General features: G+C 36.1%; 1 protein-coding gene across 1 annotated transcript in view; it reads left to right on the top strand.

Moving 5' to 3' along the window:
- VWA8 (von Willebrand factor A domain containing 8) overlaps positions 1 to 27,039 on the top strand; it is a 519,173-nt gene that overhangs the window by 335,505 nt on the left and 156,629 nt on the right. Inside the window, exons 27-32 of the mRNA XM_044669384.1 lie at positions 11,141 to 11,249; positions 11,943 to 12,081; positions 15,861 to 16,060; positions 25,205 to 25,318; positions 26,643 to 26,707; positions 26,800 to 26,925. Coding sequence (XP_044525319.1) covers positions 11,141 to 11,249; positions 11,943 to 12,081; positions 15,861 to 16,060; positions 25,205 to 25,318; positions 26,643 to 26,707; positions 26,800 to 26,925 — 753 coding nt within the window. The remainder of the gene's footprint in view (positions 1 to 11,140; positions 11,250 to 11,942; positions 12,082 to 15,860; positions 16,061 to 25,204; positions 25,319 to 26,642; positions 26,708 to 26,799; positions 26,926 to 27,039) is intronic.

The raw sequence follows: 27,039 nt of genomic DNA, 5'->3' as shown, positions 1-27,039 counted from the left end.
TTTCTCAACTATAGTTAAAAATAATTTAATGTTCTTTTTTTAAATTTCAAATTCCAGATTCTCTCCTTCCCTCCTTTTTCCCCTCCTGGAAAAGGCAGGTTATAGACCCTCCTCTTGGTTGTCCACACAGCCTCCCTGATTCCTGAAGCACTGGTCTGACTATGTGACTCCCCTGACAAAATGTGAGCCATTTTTGTTAATAAAATACAAATTCTTGGGTTTGGTATTTAAAACTCATTCACAAGTTCCCCCGATACTTGATCAACAGACATTTAGTCAGGCTTACTTTGTGACAGATGCCAAGTTTGCCCTTTCCTCTTCCCTATACCCAGCCATGTGGTCTCTAGGATATGAGTTCCCATGTCTGACATTGTCTCCCACCTCTGTGTCTTTGCTCAGGCTTTTTCCCCCATGCCTGGAAAGCATCCCCTCTTTGCCTCACCCTCTTGGGGTCTCCAGCTCCCTTCAAGGTTTCGCCTGGGTGGTTTCTCTTACAAAAAGCCTTTTCTGATCCTGCCAGGTGTCAGTACTTCCAGCCACCTTTTTCCTGGAAATTACTTTGCATTTGCCTTGCATATACTTTGTATTTTTGTAGCTGGGTACAGTTTAGACTATTTGAGTGCAAGAGATTGTTTGGGGTTTTGTAGTCCCAAAGCTCATTCTCATTTTGGAAGTTCAAGAAGGAAGGAAACAAGGCTTTATAAAGTCCCAACTGTGTAACAAGTCACTAAGCCAAGTGCCTGACTCTAGGCCAGTTCTCTAACAAACTGCACCCCCTAAATACCTTGAACAGGAAAGCCTCAGTTCCACTTCAGCCTCATGCACTTGGGACCTGGGCAAGTCACCTGGCCTCAGCCTTACTTTCCTAATCTATAAAATGGGGATAATAATGGCACCTACGTTGCAGGGCTATTGTGAGGATGAAATGAGATTTTTGTAAAGTGCTTTGCAAGCCTTAAAAGGACTATATAAGTGCTAGCTAACTACATATATATATGTATATATATATGTATATATATATATATTATACTTAAAATAGTAGTAGTCGCTATAACAGCAGCAGCAACAGCAATATAGAGTCTGGCTCTTATTAATCTCTTAATAAACAATGAATTTAATTTAAGAAAAAGCTTTGAATTAACTACATCCAAATTATATAATATTTTTGCAAACAGCATTTTGTACAGCTTAAAAATCACCCCCAAACTGTGCGACCCTGGGCAAATCACTCAACCCCCTTTGCCGAGCCCTTACTGCTCTTCTACCTTGGAACCAATACACAGTATCTAAGATGGAAGGTGAGGGTTTTTTTTTTTTAAATCACCCAAAAAGCACTAGTACAGATCTATATAGAAATAGGTATGATTTGGGCAATTTTCCCTTTCTCCCAGTAGTTCCAGCGATGCTAACGTAGGTACTCAAGAGGTAAGCAGGGCATCAAGCCTGAACAATTTACCTCCTTGGCATGCGAGGCACAATAAAAGGAGCGCCATGAGCATCATGCATAGCCTCTATCTGGGGTCATCGCACTTCCCTGGCCAGAATTCCTGCCTTGTAAGGACATCCCCTTTCCCTCAGGCTGAGCCCTCCAGAGCGCCTGTTTCTTCTCTTCCTCTTCTGACACCCGGCAAGCCACCCTGTCAGATGGGGTAAGGAACAGGATTGTTTTTAGCTACAGCCGAAATGGGAATGGCCAAGGAAAAGGGAAATTAAGAGTAATGATCATAAGACTAGCTAGCATTTAAAAAGCACTTTAAGGGGCTTTTCAAAACCCTTTAGAGAGGATCTCAATGAATTGACAAAGCAAGGAGAAGAGGGTGAGTGTAGCAAGATATTTCAGTGCAATATAGCTGTGTAAATATAAATATTAGGAGAGACATAGGAGATGGAACTACACAAAAGACTTAGTGTTGAATAACACAGGAATACATAAAATCTTAAAGCTTGGGGGGCCTTTGATATTACATGCTATTTAGTCTTATTGTCTTATTTTATATAAACTAAATATTAACATAAATATATAAATAAAATCTATAATGTAGCATATTATATATCACATGATATATATAATATATAAATAATATATAAACTGAATATTACATATAACATAATATATAAATATTATATGACATATAATTATATATAAATATATATAACATAATATATACATAATATAAAATAAAATATATTCATATAAACCAAAGCCTACTGTGTGCTAGGCCCTGGAGATTCAAAGAAAAACAAAAGACAGTCCCTGCCCTCAAAGAGCCCACAGTCTAATGGGGGAGACAATATATAAACAACTCCGTATAAATAAGGTAGAGACAGGATAAACTGAAAGGAAGGGATTCACATTAAAGGGGATCGAGAAATGGTTCTTGCAGCTCAGACTGAGACTTGAAGGAAACCAGGGAAGCGAGGAGGAGGAGGAGGAGGAGGAGGAAGAGGGAGAGGATTCTGGGCATGAGGGGCAAGCAGGGAACATGTTCAGAGGTTTGTGTGAGGAAAAGTGAGGAAGCGGGTATCACTGGAAGGCAGAGTGCATGGTGGAGATAAGATCTAGGAACAACTGAAGAGATAAACAGGGTCCAGGTTAGGTGAGGCCAACAGAATTTTAGACAGTTTGTGCCTCCTACAAGCAATAGGGAAGAACTGGAGTGGATGAAATGGAGGAAGGAGGAAGGTTAGGCCTTAGAAAGGTCAGAATGGCAGCTGAGCGGAGGATGCCCTGGAGTGGAGACACACTGGAGGCAGGGAGAAGGGCTCAGCATGAGGGGAGGAGGCCCTGCACCAGGAGGTGACAGTATCAGAAAAGGGAAGACGGAATAGAGAAAAGTAATGAGATGGCGGGATTCATTGGATATGGGGTTGGGGGGATGGGGGAGAAAGGCGTCCAAGAGGACACTTAGATTAGAGCCTTAGTGACTGGGAGCATGGGGATACCTTCCCTGGAATAAGGAAGTTTAGAAAAGGGGAGGATTTGTGAGGAAAGATGAGCTCCATTTTGAATATGTTGAGCTTATGGTGTCTACCTGTGGTTCAAGGTGTTCAGTGGAGAGAGAGATATAATATCCCTCAAAATTATACAGAGATGAGATTTTAACCCCAGGCTCTTTTTATCCAATTCTAGTGTTCTTTCCAGTATTTCTCTGAAAATATGGGAATGAGAAGCACTTTGCATAAGGAGCAATAATCTAGAAGAGAAATGTTTTTCATACTTTTTTTCCATGTTGCTTTTCCTGCTCTGTTAGTGGTCTCAGGAGCAGTTGTTAAGAAAGGCTTGGTAAATACAATAGACACAAGTTTCATATAACATGATTGTCCCTTTTTGGAATCTCTACCGATATCTAAGAGATGGTGAGATTCTGTTAAATTATATGAAGAATGACAGCAGACTTCTAAAGAAATAGACATTTAGTGTTTTTTTTCCACACCCAACACACAACTCTTATCTTGGCCTCTGCTTTCCATATAATCTTTCTCAGATTAATTCTTTTTTTAGAGGTTACAGAACCTTCATTTTCAGTTCAGCAATTAAGATCCTACTATGGGCAAAGCACTGTATTAGACATTAAAGATGTAAAGATGAAATCCTGTAGTGACAATTTCCTTTTTTGCAGGAAGTATAGTCCTGCCTCTTTTGTTACATCTGTGATGGCCCAACGGTAGGGGTTTTCCCAGGCTTTTCACCTCTTCTTGCCAGCCTTTGTAGCACACCTGTCAGCATTTAAATGCTTCCACTTGAGCCACAGGGAGCTTTCTCCTTAAGGTGAGTCCTTGAGTTCTCCCAAGAACCACTTAGTTTGGCCTTGCTGGCCTCACCACCATGAAGGTAGAGGAAGTCATCTTGAGAAGAGCATTGTTCATCACCGCAGCATAAATAGACTCCCAAGCACTTGGGACTTCAGGCCCATACAGGCAAGAATAGTCAGCCCTTGAGTCTCCGTAGAGAAGGCACAATTTACTAGATCATTTGGCAAACCAGACCTTCATACTTAAAAAAAAGAAAAAAAGTTCACAAAGAAGATGCCTCCCTCACAGGTTTTCATCTTTCTTTTCACACTGAATAGTTTAATTTTCTCACCACAGGTTTGTGTGTGTGTGTGCTACAACACAAAATTGAGCTAATTTTTATACTTGTTTGCTCCATTGAAGAATGCTCCTCCCAGGCAGCATTGCCTCTCTGCACATCTTAGACTGGCTCCATTTACCTGGGCTGCCTTTTTAAAGAAGTCTTTGTCTAAATTGACCCCAGTTGCAGTATTCACTACAGTTATTTTTCTTTAGACAGAAAATATTAATTCTTCTTATGGAATCATCCATTATAATATCTCAATTCAGTTTCTCTCTTTGGAGGAATTCCACCGGATTTTTCATTCAAAATAGGACCATATATTGGGTTTCTACTTGTTCTCATTGGCAGGGAGGAGGGGGGAAAGATGCCTGTTGTGGTTTGTACTTTAAGGGTTTTGTTGTTTTTGTTTTGTTTTTATTGTGAATATACTAATAGGATCATAGTCTTAGAAATGAAAAGGACCTCAGTGGTCATCTAGTGCAATCCCCTTGTTTTACAGATGAGGAAAAGGAGGCTTATAGAGTTGAAGGAACTTGCTTAAAGGACACCTAGGTAATTAGGCACAGAGTTGGGGTTCAAACCAATATCTCTGTACTCAAAACCTAACATTCTTTCTTTCCACAGTATTCTCCATATTTCTTTTTCTCCTTCATATCTTCTGCTTTGCTATCCTGAGAATATTTTTTTTGCCTGTTACTATCTGCTTCCATTGTTGTATTTTATTATAGTACAACTTTACAGTTAATTTATCTACCTTTAGCTATATTATGACATATTAGGCATAAAAAAAAACAAAACCAGAAACACCCAGCTCCATATAAAATTTCTAATGAAGTCCAGAAATTATGTGAGTCCACAAATTGTGTAACTTTTCATTGCTTTATCACATGTTAGAATGTGATCGTTTATCACCTATTTGCTCTACCTTGATGGAGTTGCAATCTGCCCTATAGCAAACACAATATTATACAATTGGTAATGTTTTACGCTAACATCACCTTAATTTTCTCATCTGTAAAATTCAGGAACTGAACTAGATGATAACTAAACTCCCATCTAGCTCTAAATGTATCAAATTCTGGGACTGTAGTTTAGAAATATTGAATTTGGGTGACTAGAAGGGCTAGCCATCAGTTCTTTTCTTAGAGTTCAGGATTCACAATGGCAGAGGGACCACTCTTGGTCATATTCTCCATAGGGGCCTACCTCAGAGGTTTATACCCAGAAAGTATCCTCTAAGTGTTTATAGGAGCCTCTGCAGGAGATAGAAGTGGGCTTGATTAAAAAAATAAGGATTAAAGTTAGTATTAAAAAGAACTATTAGTAAACTAGGTTTACTGAAGGATGGTATTTCCTTCAATATGGAAAAGATATCCATCCCTAATGGATGTTTAAGAAATCGCTCTAACCAGAAAGAAAGAGATGAAGTAGAAACCCTCTGGCTTTACAGTTTTAAGATTACCACAAACAAATATTTTAGAATGATGGAAAGATTGGGAATTGGTCTTATCAAATTCCTTCCCATATTTTAAAACCCAACTCAAATGCAATCTTTAGCATGAAAGCCTTGCTGGTGTTCTCCACACTTTCGAGTCAGTAACAGTCTCCCACTTTGATCTTCTCATGGCATTTTTTAGTCTAATAAATTATTTTTAATAATATATGCTACATATATTTCTATTTTATTTGTTATTTATATTTACATCATTGTCATCATGATTTATATATTTATCTAGTTCTGTAAGGTTTGAAAAGCATTTTATTTGTTCTGTCTAATGGATCCTTATAACAACCCTGTGAAATGGATGCAACCATTAAGGCCACTTTGCATATGAAGCAACTGAGACTGAGAGAGCTAGATTGTTGAGTTAGAGTGCTGGGCTTAGAGTGAAGAAAACCTGACTTCAAATCCTGCCTCATACCCTTACTAGCTGTGTGGCTTTGGATAAGTCACTTAACATGTATCAGCCTTGGTTTCCTCATCTATATAATGGGAATAATTTATTTGGACCTACCTCACAAGGTTGTTTTGAGGATCCGCTGAGGAAACAAATGCAAAATACTTTGCAGATATTAAAGTGCTACATAAATGCTAGTTGTTATGTTGTTGTTATATGACTTGCCTATAGTCAGGCAGCTAATAAAGGAAATAAGATTTAAACTCGGGTCCATTGCACTACTGTGCTGTTTGGCCTCTTTCTCTTAACCCTCTACCATACTGTAAGTTCCATGAGGTCAGGGACCATGTCTTTTCTAAACTTTGTATCTCTTACAATGTCTAGTATAAAGATTTTTCCACATATAGTAGGCATTTAATAAATATTTGTTGCAAATGATTCTAGTAAAACTGTAGTCAAGTCTTAAGAAGTAAAGAAAATCATGAAATCTTAGAAGAGCTATGGAAGTTGGCATTCTTTGCTTTCTTCTCAATGATGGCATCCAGTAGGGAATTTTTTTAGGCTCTATGCACTTTCCTAAAGATCGCCATTGGGTTCTCTTGAAAGCTACTGATTCTTACAGCTAAGAAATGTTTAAAGGCATTGTTAACAATAGGTGTGTCAATGGCTTTGAAATTCATAATATCCATAGAAAGTTCCAAATCTTTTTCATATGTTTCCTTTATAACAAAGAAACAGCTCTGGCAAATAGCCAGAGAATTGCAGAAATTTGCCAGAATATACTCTCAGAATCTAAAATCACTTCTTTTTATGGAAACAAACTTAGACAAATCCATTGTACATTATTTGGATTATGGACTCTTCTTCACTGTGGCATTTATTCTCAGGCAGTAATTTAGAATATTGCATGTGCATTTTGAAAAGACAATTTTTCTTTCTTGTTTTTCCTTATCCTGGCTCATGTTATTACTGGACTTATATCATTGTAGCAGTTCACTTTTCTTTTGTCTGGGGTTTTCATTTGTCCTCCAGCTTTTGATTAAAATTTCCACAAAGGATTAAGAAACATCATAGCATAGGAATTGGAGGCTGTGACAGATCAAGTGCCTCATTGTTTTATGAAATATGAATTCATAAATGACATTGAAAATGAAAAGTAGTACTATTTATAGTTTCTAAGTTTCATCTCCCTCCTCCCTTGAAAATCAAAACCAGACTTCATTCCTGTAAAGACTTTTGACAGAGTGAAATAAAACAAGTGACAAGGTTTTAAAGCTATGGAAATTACTGTTATTATTTTAATTCCATTGGTAGGGGAAAAAAAAACCCAACCTGGTTAGAGGCAGATAACTAGAGGTTTTAGGAATGGAATTCAGAGTCTTTCACAAGGTAATCAGTTTGGAGATAGTCTGCATTAGTGGTGTCTTTTTTAGAGATTCCATACCTTGGTTGCCCTCCACAAAATAATCGTCTTGGTCTCTAAGAAATTTCCTCTTCCTCTCTGCCACGTACCAGAAGGGGGAAAAGATGATGATAGCCGAAGTCCTTCATAGTTTATAGGGGACATCTTGGTAGAAATTCTGTAGCCCCCACGTGGTAAAAATCTGTGCACACTCTTTCTCTGACTCCTGAAATGGCACTTTGGCTGGTTTTTGAATCTCTTGTAGCAGAGTAGGGTAGAGTTAGATTCTAAAATATCTTGAACATGTATGTGCCTTTGTGATTCAGAAGTTACTGCCAATAATGCTTCCTCCTCAAGTGGTTCCGGACTCTCTCTATAGTCCTTGAATGTAATCTGCTATTCCAATCCAACAACTCATCCAAATTATTTTTAGATGCCTGTAGCAACTGGACAATCTGCAATTTCCATGATTTTTTTAAAAAAATGAGTTGTCAGGGTCCAGCAAGATTTTTGAAACAGGTCATGAAAAGCAGTATCCCTAATCGGTACTAACAATAGAGATTAAGAATCTCCCTTTAGAGTACTTTTGTTTTTTGCAAAAGGTAGGGTAGAATCACTGACTTAGAATTAGAAAGGACTTTACAGATCATATAGCCCAATCACCTTGGTTTCCAGATGAAGAAACTGAGGCCCATAGAATTAACTTGTCCAAGATCATTTTGGTGCTCAAATCTTATGTCACCAAAGCTTTATTTTTTCCTACTATATCACATTTCAGGTGTTTCAGAGCCAACTCTTAATGTACTAAGGAGACAATTTAAAGCCTTTATTAGCATTTACTGTGTGCCACACAGCGTGCTAAGCATCAGGGTTGTGAACCCAAGAAAGCAAGAACAGCCTTGGAGGAAGACAACTTTTATAAACGGATGGTCAAAATTAGGGAGGAATTGAGGCAAAAATAATAGCCACAACATCCCTGGGAGATAGGTGCTGTTGTCTCTATTTTACAAATGATAAAACAGTCCAAAATCAATCAAGTGACTTGCCTCAAGTCACAGAACTGTAAGTGTCTGATTTAGGACTTGAACCTAGATTTTTCTGACTTTAAGCCCAATATCTACCCACTACACCACCCACCGGCGGCGACTGTATCCAGAACAATATAGATTCTAACTCAACTGTTTTGTAAGTCCTTCCTTGAACTCTTCTTTTGCATCTTGAAGAGGTAGGGAGAGCATATGAGGCACAAGGGACAGAGAGAATGTGCACAGAATGGAGCAATGGAGCTTTGTGTCCAAGGATCGGCAAGTCAGATAAAGGAGCCAAGTGAGAGCATGCATGTTCATGGTACCTTCCCTGGTAGAATGCCAGCTCCTTACGGGTGCAATGCCTGGCACACAGGGGACGATTAATAGGAGCCTGCTGTTTATTTTTGCTTGATTTACACTAGGAAGGTTGAGATCGATAGGATTCTGTTCCTTTTGTGGTATGTTCATCGTAACTATGGATTTTGGTTTGGAAGGAATGTTAGTGTTTCTCTGTTCCAACTACCTGACTTTACACATGAGGAATTGGAGACTTAGAATTCATAACAAAGATGGCTTTTAAACACTGACTCAATTCTTTACTCACTCATTAGGAAAGGATTTCTCACTAAGAGTACAATAGCTAAGATAACATTTATTCAGTCAATTGTTTTTCAGGCTTATCTGATTCTTGGGAACCCTATTTGAGATTTTCTTGGGAAAGTCAGCCGAATGGTTTTGCCACTCTCCAGCTCATTTTACAGATGAGAAAATTGAAGCAAACAGGAGTAAGTGACTTTCCCAGGGTCACATAGCCAGTAAGTGTCTGAAGCTGGGTTTGAACTCAGGCCTGGCACCCTAACCACTGCGCCTCCTAGTTGCCCTCTAATTATAAACAGGATATATCGTTTTTTATAAATAATCTAAAAATTCTATGATTCTTAGCATCCTTTGCTATATCTTACCTCACTAGCACCATAATTTGATAAGTGGACGTGGTATAGATGCATAATCATTTACCTCCTTTTTTCATTGGTTCATCAGTCACTGTGGCCAAAGAATTCATCACCAAATAGCCAAGCTACTGGTGAAGAACTTTTCCATAATCAGTCAACTAGCATTTAGCCTGCTTTGTACCAAGCACTGTGCTAAGCACTAGGAATATTTTTCGAAAGGCTTAGAGCTGATGAACTCCTTAAGCTACAGAGACATGTTTATAATATTTAGAAGAAAAAGCAGGAATAGTCAATCTGGCAGTATTCTATTAGAGGACTGGGGCAGAGGAGAGTGGGTGGCCAGTCACAATAACAAAGTTGTGATGAATATTTACAAAGAATTTAAAATAACTGGACAATTTATTTTTAGATGGTGGGTAAAAAGACTAATTATTCTTCTATCAATAACATATACATTCTTATGGGAGGTCATATGAGCTAGGTTAGATCCTTGAAACAAATTCCTTTATTATTTTCATTACTCTTATCCAAAATATTTTCATTTGTAAAAGGGAAGAAAGAACATAGTAATATTATACACAGATTTAATTAGAATTGCATTTTTTCAGTCATTTCTAGACCAAAACATATCTTAAGCCTTGTTGGAACTCACTTTACAGATGGAAAAGCAAAAGTTTGATGTCTTTTACTGTAGAACAAATTTAAATGTGTATATATGCATACATATATACATCTAAATACACATATATACATATATATGCATGCTTATATGTAGTAGGCTATCTTAAGAATCAAAGCACTCATTTAAAAAACCCATTTCCATGACTATAATTATAAATGTTCTTCAATAAACCTTTTCAATCTTAACTATTTATGTGTGGAAAACAGTTGAAATATCTATTTTTATTAAAAGATCCATGGGAGAGGTAGTTTGATTTTTTTAAAGTGCCGTTGAAAACAGCACTAATTCTTGAGTAAATAAATAATTTCTCATGATTTCCTCTAGAATGAGCCATTAGCATCTTAGCAAAAATGGATACAGCACCAGACCTGAATTGAAAAAAAAAAAATCCAAGTTCAAATCAGGTGTTAGACCGGTACTAGCTGTGTTACCCTAAGCAAGTCACTTAACTTCTTCCTACCTTAGTTTCCTTGAGTGTAAAATGGGGATAATAATAACTCCTCCCTCCCAGAATTATTATGAGGATAAAATGAGATATATGTAAAGTACTTTACATCCCCTAATGCACAATATAAATGGTAGTCATTGTCATCATTAAGATGATGATCATACTTTACTTCTAAAGCCACTGTTCCCCAAAGAATAAGAGTTAGGTATAAACTCTTAAGTATTTTGCATGAAATTTGAAAAACTAGTAGATCGTTCAATTTTTCTGGATTAATCAGTCTCTTAATATAGTACTTAGAAACTTTGCATTACCTTTTAAATCAGAGAAATTAGAGGAAACATGCACTAGATACTTTGATAACTGAAGTATCTGACTTTGCAAACTTTGTTCACATTTACTTCTTCCTTGTAAATGGAATGGGCTATTCCTTTTTTAAATTTGTACAATGAAGGAATTTCCTTTTTCTTTCTTTATACAATGTCTATATAATTTTATCCTATTAATGCCATCTCTGAGCAAGAAAGTCATTATATTATTCCCTTATTAGGAAATACTTATTGAAAATTGATCTAGTCAAATGGTAAGGACTACTACATTCTTTTCATTAGCTTTTAAGCTATTATACATATTTACTTTTCAAATTTTCCTTGACAGGTTACCATTGCCAGAGCAGACATTCATGGGCTACTGGACAATCAGTCCGCCAAAAAATGGAATGCAAAAATTTTTGAGTCCAGCAGAAACTCAGCACATCGACTTAAAGGTTGATTTCCTCATTAAAACTTTGAATTACGCAATCTTCTTATTTTCTTTGGGAAAATCAAATTACCATAGAAATTCCATAAAAGCTTCATTCTTGATTCTAGCATTGTGATTTCCATGTACTTTCAGCAAGCATGTTGGTCTGGGGATTTTTACTCCATATCCACCAACAATATTCTGTTTGCTAGGGGCACTTGTTGTTTTTTGGAATAAATTTAACTAGTGGTTTGGCCTTGGAATCACCCTGTCCTTTAGAAGATTTTGAAATGGGAATAAGCAAAGGCTAGAGTTGGACCTCCAAAAGCCCTTCAGGATTCCAAGAACATTTGGGGAATAGGATCTTCTTTGAACAATCATCTCCTTCATATTTGTTGTACTGGTTAATGACTCAAACTTCATAATTGAGAATTCTTAGATCACCACAAATTGAGTACGTTAGGCAAGATTGATTACTAGCAGAATGTAAACATGTAAGCCTCCTCTTGTTTAACCACTGGGTCTGTTCTCATGGTTCCTATATTTGGTGATTTAAACTCCAGATTTAAACTACCTCATAGAGAAAAGGCAACCACGATTTCAAGAATCAAATGTTAAAGACTATAAATTGCTTTGGTAGGCTGGAGGGACCTTAGATTTTCCATAAATTGTTGGTTGAAAATGATCATCACCATAATTATTTATCTCTTTGTTATAGGGTCCACTGCATTTAAACTTCCAAGAATATCCTTTAGAGAGACAAGAAGGAAGGACCCTAACTTTTACTGAAGAATGTGCTTCTTGGAAATTGCCAATGGATGAAGTTAACATAGTCTGTGACATTGCTGTTGCACAAGGTATGTTATTCTGCTCTTGTAATCTTCCTTCTAACATTCATTGTTTTTGTGTGCCTTTTTTAAGTGGAGTCTATACCAGAATCATTCTGGAGAAGTCAAGAACTATGGAATAGACTCAATTTTGGTCATATTTTACATTTCCAGTTAAATGTATTTTAGAACTAATTTTCCAGATCAGCTTAGCAACATGATTGTATGAGAACCACATAAGCACCGCCGAATATGTGTGCATATGTCTGTTTTTCATTACAATTGTAGCATGAAGTCCAACCCACTCAAGCATTTGCCAAAAATAGAAATACAAAAAGGAGAAACATTGGATTCCTAGGCTGTGATTCCTTTTTGGCGATAGCATAAAGCATGAAGGCAGAGCTGGAGGGACCTACAGGATCACAAGACCTGCCTGGTGTTGAAAAGAAGAGACAGTAGCAGAGGGTGAGGGTGTGAATCCTCAGCATTTAAGCTTCAAGTGAGCTGTAGACAGGCCAAGGTTTCCATTTGCTAAAGTTACTCACGTGTTCTAACTTCCCTCAGTCATGGCCTACACTTCTAGCCCATAGTGTAATAGTTACATAATTCATTAACACTTATCAATAACAAGGGTCAATATTCCCTTTTACAATAGTTAGCAATCTTGCAAAGTTAGTGTACATTAAATAGAAAGTTAAAGAAAGATCTGAAATCATTTATAGAATTATCACAATATGCTAACACAGTGGCATGACAGATACACAAATAAAAAAGTACTTCTCTTTGAAAATGTTTTACTGAGTTTTCATTGCTTTTCTGACATATATATAATTATGCTATGTTACTTTAATGGTAAGGTGCAGGGCATTGTTTTGTGGTTTATTTGGAGGACTGAGCACTCGAGCAGCTGTTTGTTAAGCATCTACCATGTTGCTAAGCAATATAGCTATGGATGTCTATAGCTATATTATATAGATATCATCTGACAGTAAACTTATTTTTTGGAAAAGCAAACTCTTCAAATTATAATTAAGACCACTGGCCTGAAAAATTAAAAGACCTGCTATGTAGTCTCTGTTGCCCTAACTTCTTTATATAAACATAAGAAAACCTCTTTGTTTCCCCTGTTTCAATTTCCTTGTACATCAAGTGAGGGAATTAGACTAGATCTATGGTCTGTTTAAGTCCTAAAATTTAATGAATCTCTGAGTATGAGCAGGGGTAGACTGAAGCAAGAAGGATGGATAACTGTGGGATAGAAAGAAATGAAGCTTGAAGGAAACCGTTAGTTATTTTCGTATTTTTGTAGGGATATCATTACAGAGTATCATTTGCATGTCAGTAAGAAGATTTAATTTTTAGAGACAGTTTGGAAAGATGTGGTTACATCTACATTTCCCTTTAAAGTACATTTATAATGTGGGCTTCCAGAGCCTTTGAGCAGCTCTGCCTCAGAGTTCCTACCTAATATATATAGCCATCTGTAAGTTTTGTTAATGACATTTTTTCCCAAAAATTATGCTCATCTAGATCCATTTTATTACATTTATCAGCAGTCAGCATGTGTGCTATAATAGTGAATTGGAAAGAGTGTAGTATTTGGAACCAGAGGACCCAGGTTTGAATCTCTATTTTGACACTTCCTGTCTCTTTCATTTTGGTCGAGTTACTTAATTTTCCTGTTTTCCTCCTCTGCAAAATAAGGATGTTAGGCTGAATGGTTTCTAAGGTTCCTTCTAGCTCTAAATCTTTAATCCTATGAAATATATCTGCTGCGTACATCAGCTATATAGACGAGCAGATATGGCCTTCTTTTCTGAAGGCAAGTATCTAGTGAGTTAATATTAATGTAGAGAACATCATTTGATAGTTTGAAACAGAACACTTATTTCCATATAAACTAAATATGATTTTCCCCTTGTTTTCATATATTACCAGTAAGTACTAACTGATTATTGTTTTGATGCCCACAATTCTTTCATTCCATATCCCCAGACTCACTTTCCCTACAAGGCCAATCTTAAATCATTTGTCTTGAGAATAGAAGTACTAAATAGAATTATAACTCATTAGTTTGATATTATTCTTTCCTTTTGCAGGCATTTTCTAACTGTTAAGACCAAAATAAGTCTCTGGAATACTTTATTAAGTATTAAATATGACTATGTCACTTTCCAGTTTTTATATATGTACATTATACTTAAAATATTTGTATTAATCACATATTTTATGATGAGCATAACAAATAGTGAAATTACAGAATCCACCTATTTCCCTATTCATTGTCCACTTTCTCTTGCCATTCTGTTGAAATGTATGTTATGTCAAGGTTACCTTTATTGCTGACTTTTTATTGTATAATTGTCATTATTATTTACATTTGTATAATCACTATCAGGAGTACATATTATATACTACATGATCATATTAATATTTTATGCACTATAGAAATTGTGTATTTATAGATACAGAATGATATAATGGTATAATGCTTGGCAAGAAGACCAGGATATGAATCCTGCCTCAGTTATTTCATAGCTTTGTGGTCCTGAACAAGTCAGTGTCTCTGATCTCATTTTCCTTATATGAAAAACTAAAACAATAATAATGCCTACTTCACAGGGTTTTTCCAAGGATTAATTAAGAAATTATATGTAAAGTGCTTTGGAAATCTTAAAATGTGATATAAACATGAATTATTGGTCCTTATCAATATAAGTGCCCATGAATAGTTTGCATTACACAAGAGTTCTAGTATTTTTTATTATAAGAAGTAGACAATTTCTGACCTCAGGGAGTTTACATTTCAGAATTATAGAAAATACAGTCAGGTTTGCAGGGAGTAGGTCACTGCAAGACAAGTAGAAAAATGATGAGAATTTTGAAGAGTTTTTAGGAAAGCTCTAAAGGTTGGAAAATGATATCCACAGAAAGAAAATAGGGCAATAAGGTTATTTATCTTGGACAAAATTGGTTCAATAAAATTAAATGATTTCAGAAACATATGAAAAGTAACTAGGCAGGGGGTACTATGTAACTGAGTGGATTGAGATCCAGGCTCCTGGGTTCAAAGCTGGCCTCAGGCACTTCTTAGCTGTGTAACCCTGGACAATTCACTTAACCCGCATTGCCTTGCCCTTACTGCTCTTCTGCCTTAGAACCAATACACAGTACTGGTAAGGATTTTTTAAAAAAGAAAGAAAGAAAAATAACCAAGCAAGACAGAGGGTGTTAACCATTACAGCAGAACAAGAGGAAATGGGTTTATCATTCAACATGAAATATTGAGGTCACAAATAAGGAAAAATTTCTTGACAGCCAGATTCAATAAATAATAATAAAAAAGGGGTTGTGGAATTTAGTCTTTTGGAAGTATGATTTTTTTTCCCACTGGGAAGACTTAAATATGGTCCTATCACCATTAAAAGGAAGGGAATAGACTATCTCCTAAGACCTCGTCCATCTTGATGAATCAGGGGAGAGGCTGGGAGGGCTGAGGTTAGGGAAAAGGAGTAATTGAATACAGTATCATTTCCAGAATACAAACCCACATGATTGGAAGGATAATGGTACCCTCCTAGAGAAGTTGGAAGTACTTGTATGCCTATTGCTTCTCCCTTCTCTCCCACCCCCAAGTAGAATGGAAATCCTTTGAGTTCAGGGATGGTTTATATTTTAGTTTCCTCTCCCCAGAGCCTAGTATAGAGTCTTTCATGTAGTAAGTATTTAATAAGTTAATTAAACTGAACTGAATTGAATTTTGGAAATCCCATTGTGTATCCTAAACTTTTGTTGTTTTTTTATTTCAGAAAATGAGGAAAGTATCCTCTACGTGGTTACATGCAATCCTGTTGCTTTATATTTTATGAATATGTCTGGGAACAGAGGTCACTTTGTGGACTTTTATGATCTATTTCCAAGGACATCCAGCGGAGTGTGGCATCCCTTTGTGACTGTAGCACCTCTGGGAAATCCCCTCAAAGGTCTCGTGATTCTTCATGAAGAGCAGGTAAAAACACCAGAAAGAGTTCCTATATCTGCCTAACAATTAGAAAAGGGAATGCTAAGAGAAATGGCATCTGCCATACATATAGTGTACATTGATTTTGCAGGCATAGGGGGACCAATGCGCTGATGAATTTGCCATCAAAACCACAAGTTATCAAAGTCTGAGTTTAAATCTAAGCTTTAAGGGGGCAGCTAGGAGACTCAGTGGGCTGAGATCCAGGCTTGGAGGTGGGAGATCCTGAGTTCAAATCTTACAAGCTGTGTGATCCCAGACAAATTACTTAATTCCCCATTGCCTAGCCCTTATGGCTCTTCTGCCTTGGAACCAGTCCACAGTGTTGATTATAAGACAAAAGGGAAGGGTTTTGAAACAAAAGATCTAAGATTTAAGACCCTTATTCAAGCAGTTTCTTTCCAAATATATTTCTAAAAATTCTTTTTTATGTCCAAATCTAAGTATATTGCAATTATTCTCTTTTCAAAGTATGCAATCATTTAACAATATTAAATCTAAATGGTTTTGTCAGTTATAATCACGTTTATTATTGTGAAAATCTTTTCTTTGTAAAGACTTTAGATCCATGTGTTCAACTCTGCCTTACTGCCACCTCTAGGTATTTTAATATGCCCTATAATAATACTTCCCTTCTAGGCTGAAAATAATGGAATTGAACTAGATGACTTTTTGAAATCAATAAATAAATAGACATTTATTAAGTGCCTACTATATGCTAAGTGTGCATGTGTTGAATATTGAGGAGAAGCTTGAAATCATAAAGATTTTTAAAGATATTGTCTCTCCATTTTAATTTTAATTTTTTTATTTCCATATTATTCATTTTTGTAAGTGAATAATCTTATAAAACCAAAACCCCAAAACATATATGCAGATAAACAAGTGATAAATCATGTTTTCATCTGCATTCCTACTCCTACAGTTCTTTTGGGGATAGAGAGCATTCTTTTTAATAAATGCCTCAGAATTGTTCTGGATCAATGTATTGCTGTTGGAAGCAAAGTCTATCACAGTGATGGCAAACTTTTTAAAGATGGAGTGCCTAGCCTCACCCCCACCCCCTCACAGACTAAATGCCATGCTCACCCCACCCCCCCGCCAGAGACTTGAGTGTCACACACCCCCAGAGACCAAGTGCCATGCCCCTCCTCCCTACTGAGTGCTAGGTATGCCACCCCTTTACCCCACACAGGTAAGGAAGGAAGTGCTCCCATTGGGCTACTGGGCAGAGGGGCAGGGGATGTGAAAAAATTTCATCAGGCACAGTGGAGAGGGGGAAGGGAGTCCCTCTGCCTTTCTAGTAATGAATGGGAGTGGGGGCAGCCACATGCATGTGCCACTGCCTCCCCTCCCCCCCCCCCCGAGAGTGCTCTTCATGCCATGTTTGGCACATTTTCACATCTTTGGCACAGATTCACCATCCAGGGTCTATCACATTTCATTGTTCCACAATATTGTAGTTACTGTGTTTAGTGCTCTCCAGGTTCTGCTTGTTTCACTCTACATCTTTCCATGTAGGTCTTTCCAGCTCTTTCTGAAGTCATGCTATTCATCATTCCTTATAGCAGAATAGTATTCCATCACTGTCATATACCACAATTTGTTCAGCCATTCCTCAATTAAGAGACACCCCTTAAGCTTCCAATTCTTTGCCACCACAAAAAGAACAGCTATAATTATTTTTGTACAAACAGGTCCTTTCTCATTTTTCTTATCTCTTTGGTATACAGAGTCAGTAGTAGAATTACTAGATCAAAGGGTATGCAGTCTTTTGTAGCCCTTTGGGCATAATTCCAAATTGCTCTCCAAAATGGTTGGATTAATTCACAATTCCACCAGTAATGCATTAGTGTCCCAATTTTGCCACATCCCCTCCAACATTTATCATTTTCCTTTACTGTACTATTGACCAATCTGATAGGCATGAGGTGGTACCTCAGAGTTGTTTTAATTTGCATTTCTGTAATTAAGAGGGATTTAGAACATTTTTTCATATGGTTATTGATAGCTTTAATTTCTTCATCTGAAAATTGCCTATTCGTATTCTATGACAATTTATCAATTGGAGAATGATTTGGATTCCTATAAATTTGACTTAGGTCTTTATATATATTTGAGAAATGAGACCTTTATCAGTGAAATTTGTTATAAAAATTGTTTCCCAGTTTGTTGTTTCCCTTCTAATCTTGGTTGCATTGGTTTTATTTGTCTGAAACCTTTTTAATTTACTATCATCAAAATTATTCATTACATCTTGTAAGGTTTTCCATCTCTTGTTTGGTCATAAATTCTTCCCTTCTTCTCTAATAGGTAAACTATTTATTCTGTGTTCCCCTAATTTACTTTTAATATCACTCTTTATGTTTAAATCATATACCCATTTTGACCTTATCTTGGCATAGGGTATGAGATTTTGATCGAAACCTAATTTTTGCCATACTGTTTTCCAATTTTCCCAGCAGTTTTTGTCAAATAGTGAGTTCTTGTCCCAAAAGCTGGGATCTTTGGGTCTATCAAACACTAGCTTGCTGCAGTCATTTACCCCTAATCTACTGCATTGATCCACCTTTCTATCTTTTAGCCAGTACCATATTGTTTTAATGATTACTACATTATTGTACACTTTAAGATCTGGTACTGCTAGGCTACCATCCACATTTTTTTCTAGATGTCTTTTAAAACCCTTTTGTTCTGTCACTATGAAAGATATTCTTAACCTTTCTTTTTTACTTTGTTGTGCCCCTTGATAGTCTATGAGCCATGTAAAATATATATAAAATAAGACACTAAGGAATGCAAAGGATAGTATTTTTATACTAAAATATTTTCAAAAGTTCAGAGACCCCAGGTTAAGAAACTTTAAGTGACCTTTAGCTGTTTTAGTTTTAGTTAATTATCTATTAAATAATCTCCATGCTTAACTAATTCAGAACTACTACAGATAATTAAAAGTGATGTCTGCCCTCACCTCTATGTTGTTTTACTCTGAGTTACTTCATTTTTCCAAGTGCCTATTCCATCTACCCACTTTTTTTTTAATATTTTTAAACCCTTAACTTCTGTGTATTAGTTCCTTGGTGGAAGAGTGGTAAGGGTAGGCAATGGGGGTCAAGTGACTTGCCCAAGGTCACACAGCTGGGAAGTGTCTGAGGCCAGATTTGAACCTAGGACCTCCCGTCTCTAGGCCTGGCTCTCAATCCACTGAGCTACCCAGCTGCCCCCCATCTACTCACTTTTGAGGAAGGTCTTGATGAGAAAGAGCCTTCTCAGAAGTCCATATTTATGGCAGAGAGCCATAATAATAAATAATTATAAGTATTAAATATGAAAATAATGTTCATTGTAATTAGTTTCCTCATTTGTAAAATTAAAGGCTTAGACTCAATGATCTCTTCTGCCTTTAAAATCCTATGAATCCCACTATTCCTCATTAAAATAAGCTAAGAAACATTTCAGAAAACATTGAATGCCTCCATGATTTCAGTATTTCCTCTTTTTTTAAAATAAAGTTTTACTATAAATGTGCCTCTCTTTTCAGTTTAAGAAATTGTTGAAAAATTCCTTACTAAGATAATAACTTAAGTGAGGAAAGGGAAACTTTACTGACTAAAAATAAAGATTTGTGCATTCTCCCCCACCCCCAAATTGCTTATTACATCTGTCCCAAGTTTGGAATTCCAGACTTCAGGACTGTGAGGTCATCCAAAGGTGACTTTGCTCCCAGTCGAGTACAAACATAACAAAATGGCAGACCAGCCTCTCCTCCCAGCCCCCTTGAAGGAGTGCCAAAGCCAAAGTTAGATGTACTCACAGATGACGCAAATTTCTATTATTAAACACAGACAGAATATGCCATTAGTCACTGGGTGCAGAAGGAAACCATTAGCTTCCAAAGGGGTGGAGCACTACAGCTTTCTCATATTGCCGACTGCTCAAAAACGTAAAAACTAAATCAACAGAGCAACGTGGCTGGTAACATGAATGCTTTATGTCACTTGGAAGGAAAAGTGCCATTTTCAGTTCAGTTAGCCTGTCTTATTAGAACTTAGAAAAGGAAAAAACAAAAACATACCAACTTCATGTACATGTTAACTACTTTCTTACCATAATTATATGTGTGAAATGTGGCTTAAGTTTATATTAGCATTTTGAATTTTTCCTTTTACTTGGAAAAATTAAAGGCACTCAGATTGCTTAAGTGCAGAAAATATATATTTTAATAAATCTTACCATATTTAGCCAGAAAGACTTTTGCTTTAAAAAAATCTTAAAATAATGCAGTCTAAAAATGAAGAATTTGCTAAACCAATGGAATGGTGATTCATCTATAAAGTGTTTTATTAGGGAAAACTCTGAAGATGTCACTATTTCATGCAAAGCCTTCAAATGCCAATGGGCTAAAGAATATTTTATGAGTTGTTGTTTAAAAATATCTCTAACAAATTCTTAATGAGCAGTCACACTGAATGACAAGTGTTGAGGTTAAAGGCACTTGTGAAAAAAAGTAATAGCTATGTGAACATTTTTAGTGGAATTTTTTTCCTTTTAATATATCCAAAACTAATTAAAGCAAACTCTGTGAATCCTATCTTTAATCTGTAATTCTTTAACAAAATTAGCTCACAAAATAAAGCTAACCTTTCTGCTACTATATACAGAGCTAAGTCACTGATATCTTCACATTAATCATTTACTTTGATTATAATAAACTCCTTGAGAGCAAGGACTGTGTCTTATTTATCTTGGTATCATTCAGGCAGTCAAAAAGCACTTATTGTGCACTTACTATGTGCCAGGCACTAGAGATACAAATACAAAAGAATGAAAAAAGCCCAAATCTCATGGAACTTCCATTCTATCAGAAGAGACAGCTTGTACATAGATGATTGCATACAGAATAAATACAAAACATATACAAGATAGTTAGGAAGAGGGAGCACTAGAGGTTGGAATCCAGAAAGCCTTGTAGAAGGTTTTGCTTGAGCTGTATATTGAAGGAAAAGAAGAATTCTATGAAGCAAAATTCACACCTTTCTAATTGACTTTCAATAAATATCTGTTGAATTAATCTATGAATGAACAGATCCCTAATTTGATTTTCCTTATTCTTTAAAACAATTCATAGAAATAATAGAATTTAAGAGTTAAAAAGGGCCAGTTCTCTACATATTTTGTGAACTTTTTCCCCTGAAAGAAGTGCTTTTGTTTTTCATTTAAGTGAAAGAACCTAAGTGCCAGCAAAATATTAACTGCCCTTCAAAAACAAGAATAACTATAAATAACAATTAGAGCTGAAAAATAATTTTATTTCATTTACCAACTTACTACTTTGAGTCCATAGCAATTTTTATTGTGACCTCAAAAAAAGAAAAAAGATCTTTCACCAGTATCTTCAATATAGATGTTCCAACATTTCTTTGTCTTTTGCTCTCAATTTATAAAGCTCACAATTTTTCTTGCCTATTCATTTATTTTGCTTCATACTCATATAAGCAAAATTAATTTCCTCAAAATAAACCACTACTTACAGAGAGATTATGGCTTCATTTGCATAACTATGCTAAGGAAGAGGTAATGATGTTTGAAAAATCTCATGTAAGTTTTAGAAATCATTACCTCACTCTCTGAAAATTTACCTCCCAAACAATTTCAGTATTAAGAGCTGCTAGACTACTTATAGTGTTTGATGTTTTGTTGCTAACCTATTTTAAATGTAATGTCAGTGTTTTCTGTACTCAATCTGAATATTGTGAAAAGGATAAAATGAGGTTTAATCTGTAAAGGATTTAGAGATTTGTTGATAGTTTTCTCAAAATAACTTCAATGAAGGTGAATGAAATTACATTTTACTTTGGAGTGATCTTCCTTCTGTAATAAAGCTGAACTATGTTTAGATTGGTAGTTATTATAAGGAGATATGATTTAAGATGAGAGACTAGGTAGTTAAATGGATAGAAGTGACCTTGAAGTCAAAAAGACCAAGGTTCAAGGCCAGCATCTGACTTGTATTAACTGTATGACCTTGAACAAGTCATTTATCTTTCAGTGCCTCAAGTAGCATAATGCAAAGGAAAGAGCCTTGAATTTTATTTAGAACACTTTTTCATGTGCTTATTGACAGTTTTGATTTCTTTATGTGAAAACTGACGATTCATGTCCCTTGACCATTTGTCAATTGGGGAATGGCTTGATTTTTTGTAAATTTGACTTAGTTCCTTATATATTTGGGAAATTAAACTTTTGTCAGAGAATTTTGTTATAAAAAAATTTTCCCAGTTTGTTACTTTCCTTCTAATTTTGATTGCATTGATTTTGTTTGTACAAAAACTTTTTAATTGACATAATCAAAGTCATTCATTTTACATTTTATAATGTTCTTTATCTCTTGCTTGGTCTTAAATTCTTTCCAGATCTGACAGGTATACTATTCTTCGTTCACCTAATTTATTTATGATTTCACTCTTTATATTTAAGTCATTTACCCATTTTGAATTTACTAAACCTAATTTTTCCCATACCATTTTCTAATTTTTCCAGCAGTTTTAAACATTTTATTCCATATCATCACATTTACATATACATCATATATCATCATATATAGCATAACATCATAATCAGCTTACTTCTCCACCCTCTTTCTGAGCAAATTTCTTCTATCTTCTCTACTACTAAGAGTAATTTTTGAAAATTACAGAAATCCTCTTTCCATGTAGACATATAAACATTTTGACCTTAATGAGTCCCTTAGATTTTCTCTTTCTTATTTACCTTTTGGGACTTCTCTTGTGTCTCTTGTTTGGATTTCAGATTTTTTGTTTAGGTCTGGCTTATTCTTCAGGAATGCTTGGAAATCTTCTATTTTGTTGTATGACCATTTTTTCACTTAAAGAATATACTCAATTTTTCTGCATAAGTGACTCTGGATTATAAACCCAAATCTTTTGCTTTCCTGAATATTTCATATTTCATATTTCATGCCTTTCGATCCTTTAATGTAGAAGCTGCTAGGTTCTGTGTGATCCTGATTGTAGTTCCATGGTATTTGAATGGTTTCTTTCTGCTTGCTTAAAGTATTTTCTCTTTGACTTAGTGGCTCTTGAATTTAGCTATTACATTCCTGGAAGTTGTCATTTAAGGATTTCTTTCTGGAGGTGATCTGTGAATTCTTTCAATTTCAATTTTATTTTCTTAGTTGGAGCTATCTGGGCAGTTTTCTTTGATAATTTCTTGTAATATGATGTCCAAGGTTTTTTCCTGATCATGGCCTTCAGGTAGTCCAATAATTCTCAAATTGTCTCTGCTAGATCTATTTTCTAAATCAGTTGTTTTTTTCAATAGGATATTTCATGCTTTCCTCTGTTTTTTATTCCTTTGATTCTGCTTTATTATTTCTTGATTTCTCATAAAATCAATAGTTTCTAGATGGTCAGTTCTGATTTTTAAGGCCTGATTTTCCTCTGTCAGTTTTTGGTTCTCCTTTTTTCAATTAGCCCATTTCTTCTGCATCATTTTCATTTCTCTTCTCCACTTTTCCTCTGCTTCTCTTACTTGGTTTTCGAAGTCTTTTTTGAGCTCTTCCAGATTCTGTGTCCATTCCATATTTTTCTTTTGGACTTTGGTTGCTTTTGCTGTCCCCTTCTGTGTCTGTACCTTGCTCTTTGTCTCCATAAAAATTCTTTAGAGTTAGGTGCTTTTTTTGTTGTTTGCTCATTTTTCCTTTCTAATTATAGATAGGCTCTGTTTTCTGGGAAGTTGGCATATTCTCTTAAACTTCAGTCTTTCCTTGTTGTTATTCTCAGCTTATTTTCTGTGTTGTTAGTAGTTCACCAAATGGTCTGAGGCCTGAGAGCTCTGAGAGCCCCCACCCCCTGCTGATTCAATTGATCCTTGAGATGCAGACAGCTTAAAGACTTTCCTCAGGCTCCGGTGTAATCTTTTGATCTCCCTCTGAGCTTGATCAGGTCAGGGGCTTATCAGATTCTAGCCCCAGACTTAGGTTCAAGTTTTTGGTCTCACTGTGTTCTTGATCCAATCAGGCACACCCTTGATTGCCCTGTCCTTGAGCTCCACCCTTAGTTTTGGGCAAAAAGATCCAAGGGGCTCCCCCTGAGAACTGTGTCCTCACCCCAAACCGTGGATTATGTCTTCATCACAAACCCAGACTGGGATTCCTGACTTCACTCTCTACCTATGTGAATTGGCCCCCTTCAATCTAGATTGCCCTGGGCTGGGCCTCCAGACTTCTCCACAGGTTTGAATTTTCAAGGAGTGTGAGTTGGCTTGGACTTCTATTTGCCCAGGCAAAGTCTCAGGGCCTGAATGTTGGCTTAGTCATTCAGAACCTGTGGCAGCAGATGTGGGGTTGGGGGAGGGTAGTTTAGTTTGGCTTACTCTTTACTCCTTGCTGTAGCCTCTTGCTAGCTATGTTCTCCTCTCACCCCAGTTCCCCAGATGGTCTCTGCCTACCTTTTGAGTTTTTCTTTTCTTGAAAGTTGTTTCACTCTGTCTCCTTTTTGATTCTTTCACTCCTGTATCTGTTTTGTGGCAATGTTTTAATCTTGGTCAGAGAGGATTCTTGTGGTGACAAGGAGCTACTACCATAGTTTCTCCTCCATCTTGGCTCTACCCCAAGAAGTCCCAACCCTTGAATTTCAAATCAGAGGACTTGGGTTTAAATCCTACCTCCCTTCTTTACTTCCTTTAATGGCCTTTTGGGCAAGGCATTTACTGTTGACCTCTCTATCTATGAAGAGGGGATGGAACTAAATATCCTCTTCAATCCCATCTATTGCTAGATCTTTATTCCTAAATTGTATACTAGTTGACCAGTTTTTATTGGTAGAAGTAAGATGAAATTACAGGTCCACACAAAACAAACAAAAAAAAAGACAAATAAAAAGATAGATCATACTAACTTAAAGAAAAAAAAATTTCTGGCAAGGAAAAATCATTTTTGTGTTTTCAGAGTGGGTTTTTTTTTTAAGTTCATTATTCATGTCTTCCATTTGATTTATAACTATAATGAGTTCCTTCCACTTTGAGGTTGCTAAGAGACCTGTGGTCATAGTGTTGCAGCTTTTTTAAAAAATGAACTAACCTTAAATGTACCATTCTCTTCTCTATTTACAGAGTAATGCTATCCTGTTGTTAGATACCAGGGACCGAACCCTCCGAAGGCTTGTCCTCCCTTCAGAAGATGAGTTTGGCGCTATGAAAACTGGTTGGTGGAGCAGGGAGGAATCTGTAAGGAGTTCCAAATTATCCCCAAATGTAAAACTCAAAACAAATATGAAAAAGGACATTTTCCCACTTTATCAGTGTAAAATCTTCACTTTTCTGCTAGACCTCACTACATTTTGGCTAATATACAATTGAATTTAACTATTGTATATGTGTGGAATATGAATGCATGAAAGGATAACAAAAGATAATAGCATTTTTTTGTGCTTTTAATCCTGCACATTTATGGACATGCTAGAAATAGTAAACCAGAACTAACAAAACATGATGAGCCACTGGAGGACATTATTCATATCTAATTCTTAACCATGCTGTAATATAACCCATTTTTTAAAACTTTACTTCTATTTTAGATTTGTGTGATTAGATTTAAAACAGGACCTCTGGGTGCAGTAACTAGATATTAAAAAAAAAAAAACTTAAGCATCTCCTCCAGGGCTAAAATAATTCCCTCTGTCATTCAGGAAAAGGTTATTTGTATAGAGCAAGCCCTTCACTGTGCCATGAGAAGAAGTGTACCTGGTCTTAGGGAACTGGAACCAAAAAAAGCATTCCAATCTATTAACTGCATACATATGTAATACAGTTACAGCATTCTTCGTGTTATTCATGATACAGCATATATTTCCATGGTTATTTAGTTATTTAAAGATGTGTTTACTTGGTCATTTTTCTTATTTCATCTTAAATGGCATTGGTATTTGTGAGTGTACTATCAGCCCTAAAATATAACTTAATCTTGTATTGCCACAAAAACAATGTAGTTGAACTATGAACTTCATATGAACATTAGGTGGAATGTTTTATTAAAGGAGAAATGGAAGAAGAGGCATGAATGTTCTAGAGTCATGGAATTTTAGAGCTTAGAAATCATCAAGCCCACTGGGCATGGTGGCACAAACATATAATCCTTGTTACTAAGGCTGAAGATAGTGGATAACCTGAGCTCAGGAATGGATTAAGCCATTCAGTTGTCTTCACTTAAGCACCAATATGGTGAGTCCTCAGGAGAAGATTGCATGGAAATAGAATGGGTCAGAGTTCCCTTGCCAATCAGTGGTGAGATTGAGCTCATGAATAGCTCCTGCACTTCCATGCTGGGGGAGATAGGATAGGAAGAAAGGAAGGAAGAAATGAAGAAGTAATCATCATCAAATTCAATGTACTTCTTTTATAGCTAGGATTTGACCCCAAACTTTTCAAATTCTCTTCTCCCACTCCACTTTTCTCACCAGTGGTGCTGTAAATTTATTCCTAAGGCAAGGTAAACTATACAAAATACACTGACATACTTAATGTGAATAATTGTGTATTTTTTTAATTTTAGGGACCTTATAAAATGTGTAAAGAATTTTCACACAAAAACTGGCTTGTATTCTACAGAGAAAAAGGGTGAGAACTTATTTTTTGAAAGAATTTGAACTGAGGCCCTATATCATCCATTCTTTTTCAAATGAATTTTTTTTCTTGTTTGCCTTTCACAGAAATAGCCTGATTGTGCTAGATGTCCTAGAGGGACAAACACACACTATCTTCCTTCCCATCAGCCTCAAGTCGGTTTTCCTAGTAGCTGAAGACAGATGGCTCCTGATTGAGAACAATACAAATCAGTAAGTTTAACCACATAATGCCCCATATGAAATTTAAAGAGAGATTATTTCCTTTGTGTATTATCCAGGCTCTTCCTCCTCCTCCTCCTCCTCCTCCTCCTCCTTCTTCTTCTC

This window comes from Gracilinanus agilis, chromosome 3, assembly GCF_016433145.1.
Source record: "Gracilinanus agilis isolate LMUSP501 chromosome 3, AgileGrace, whole genome shotgun sequence".
Classification (NCBI taxonomy): domain Eukaryota; kingdom Metazoa; phylum Chordata; class Mammalia; order Didelphimorphia; family Didelphidae; genus Gracilinanus; species Gracilinanus agilis.
Note: the sequence above shows the minus strand (reverse complement) of the source record. Positions and strands in the feature narration are given on the sequence as shown.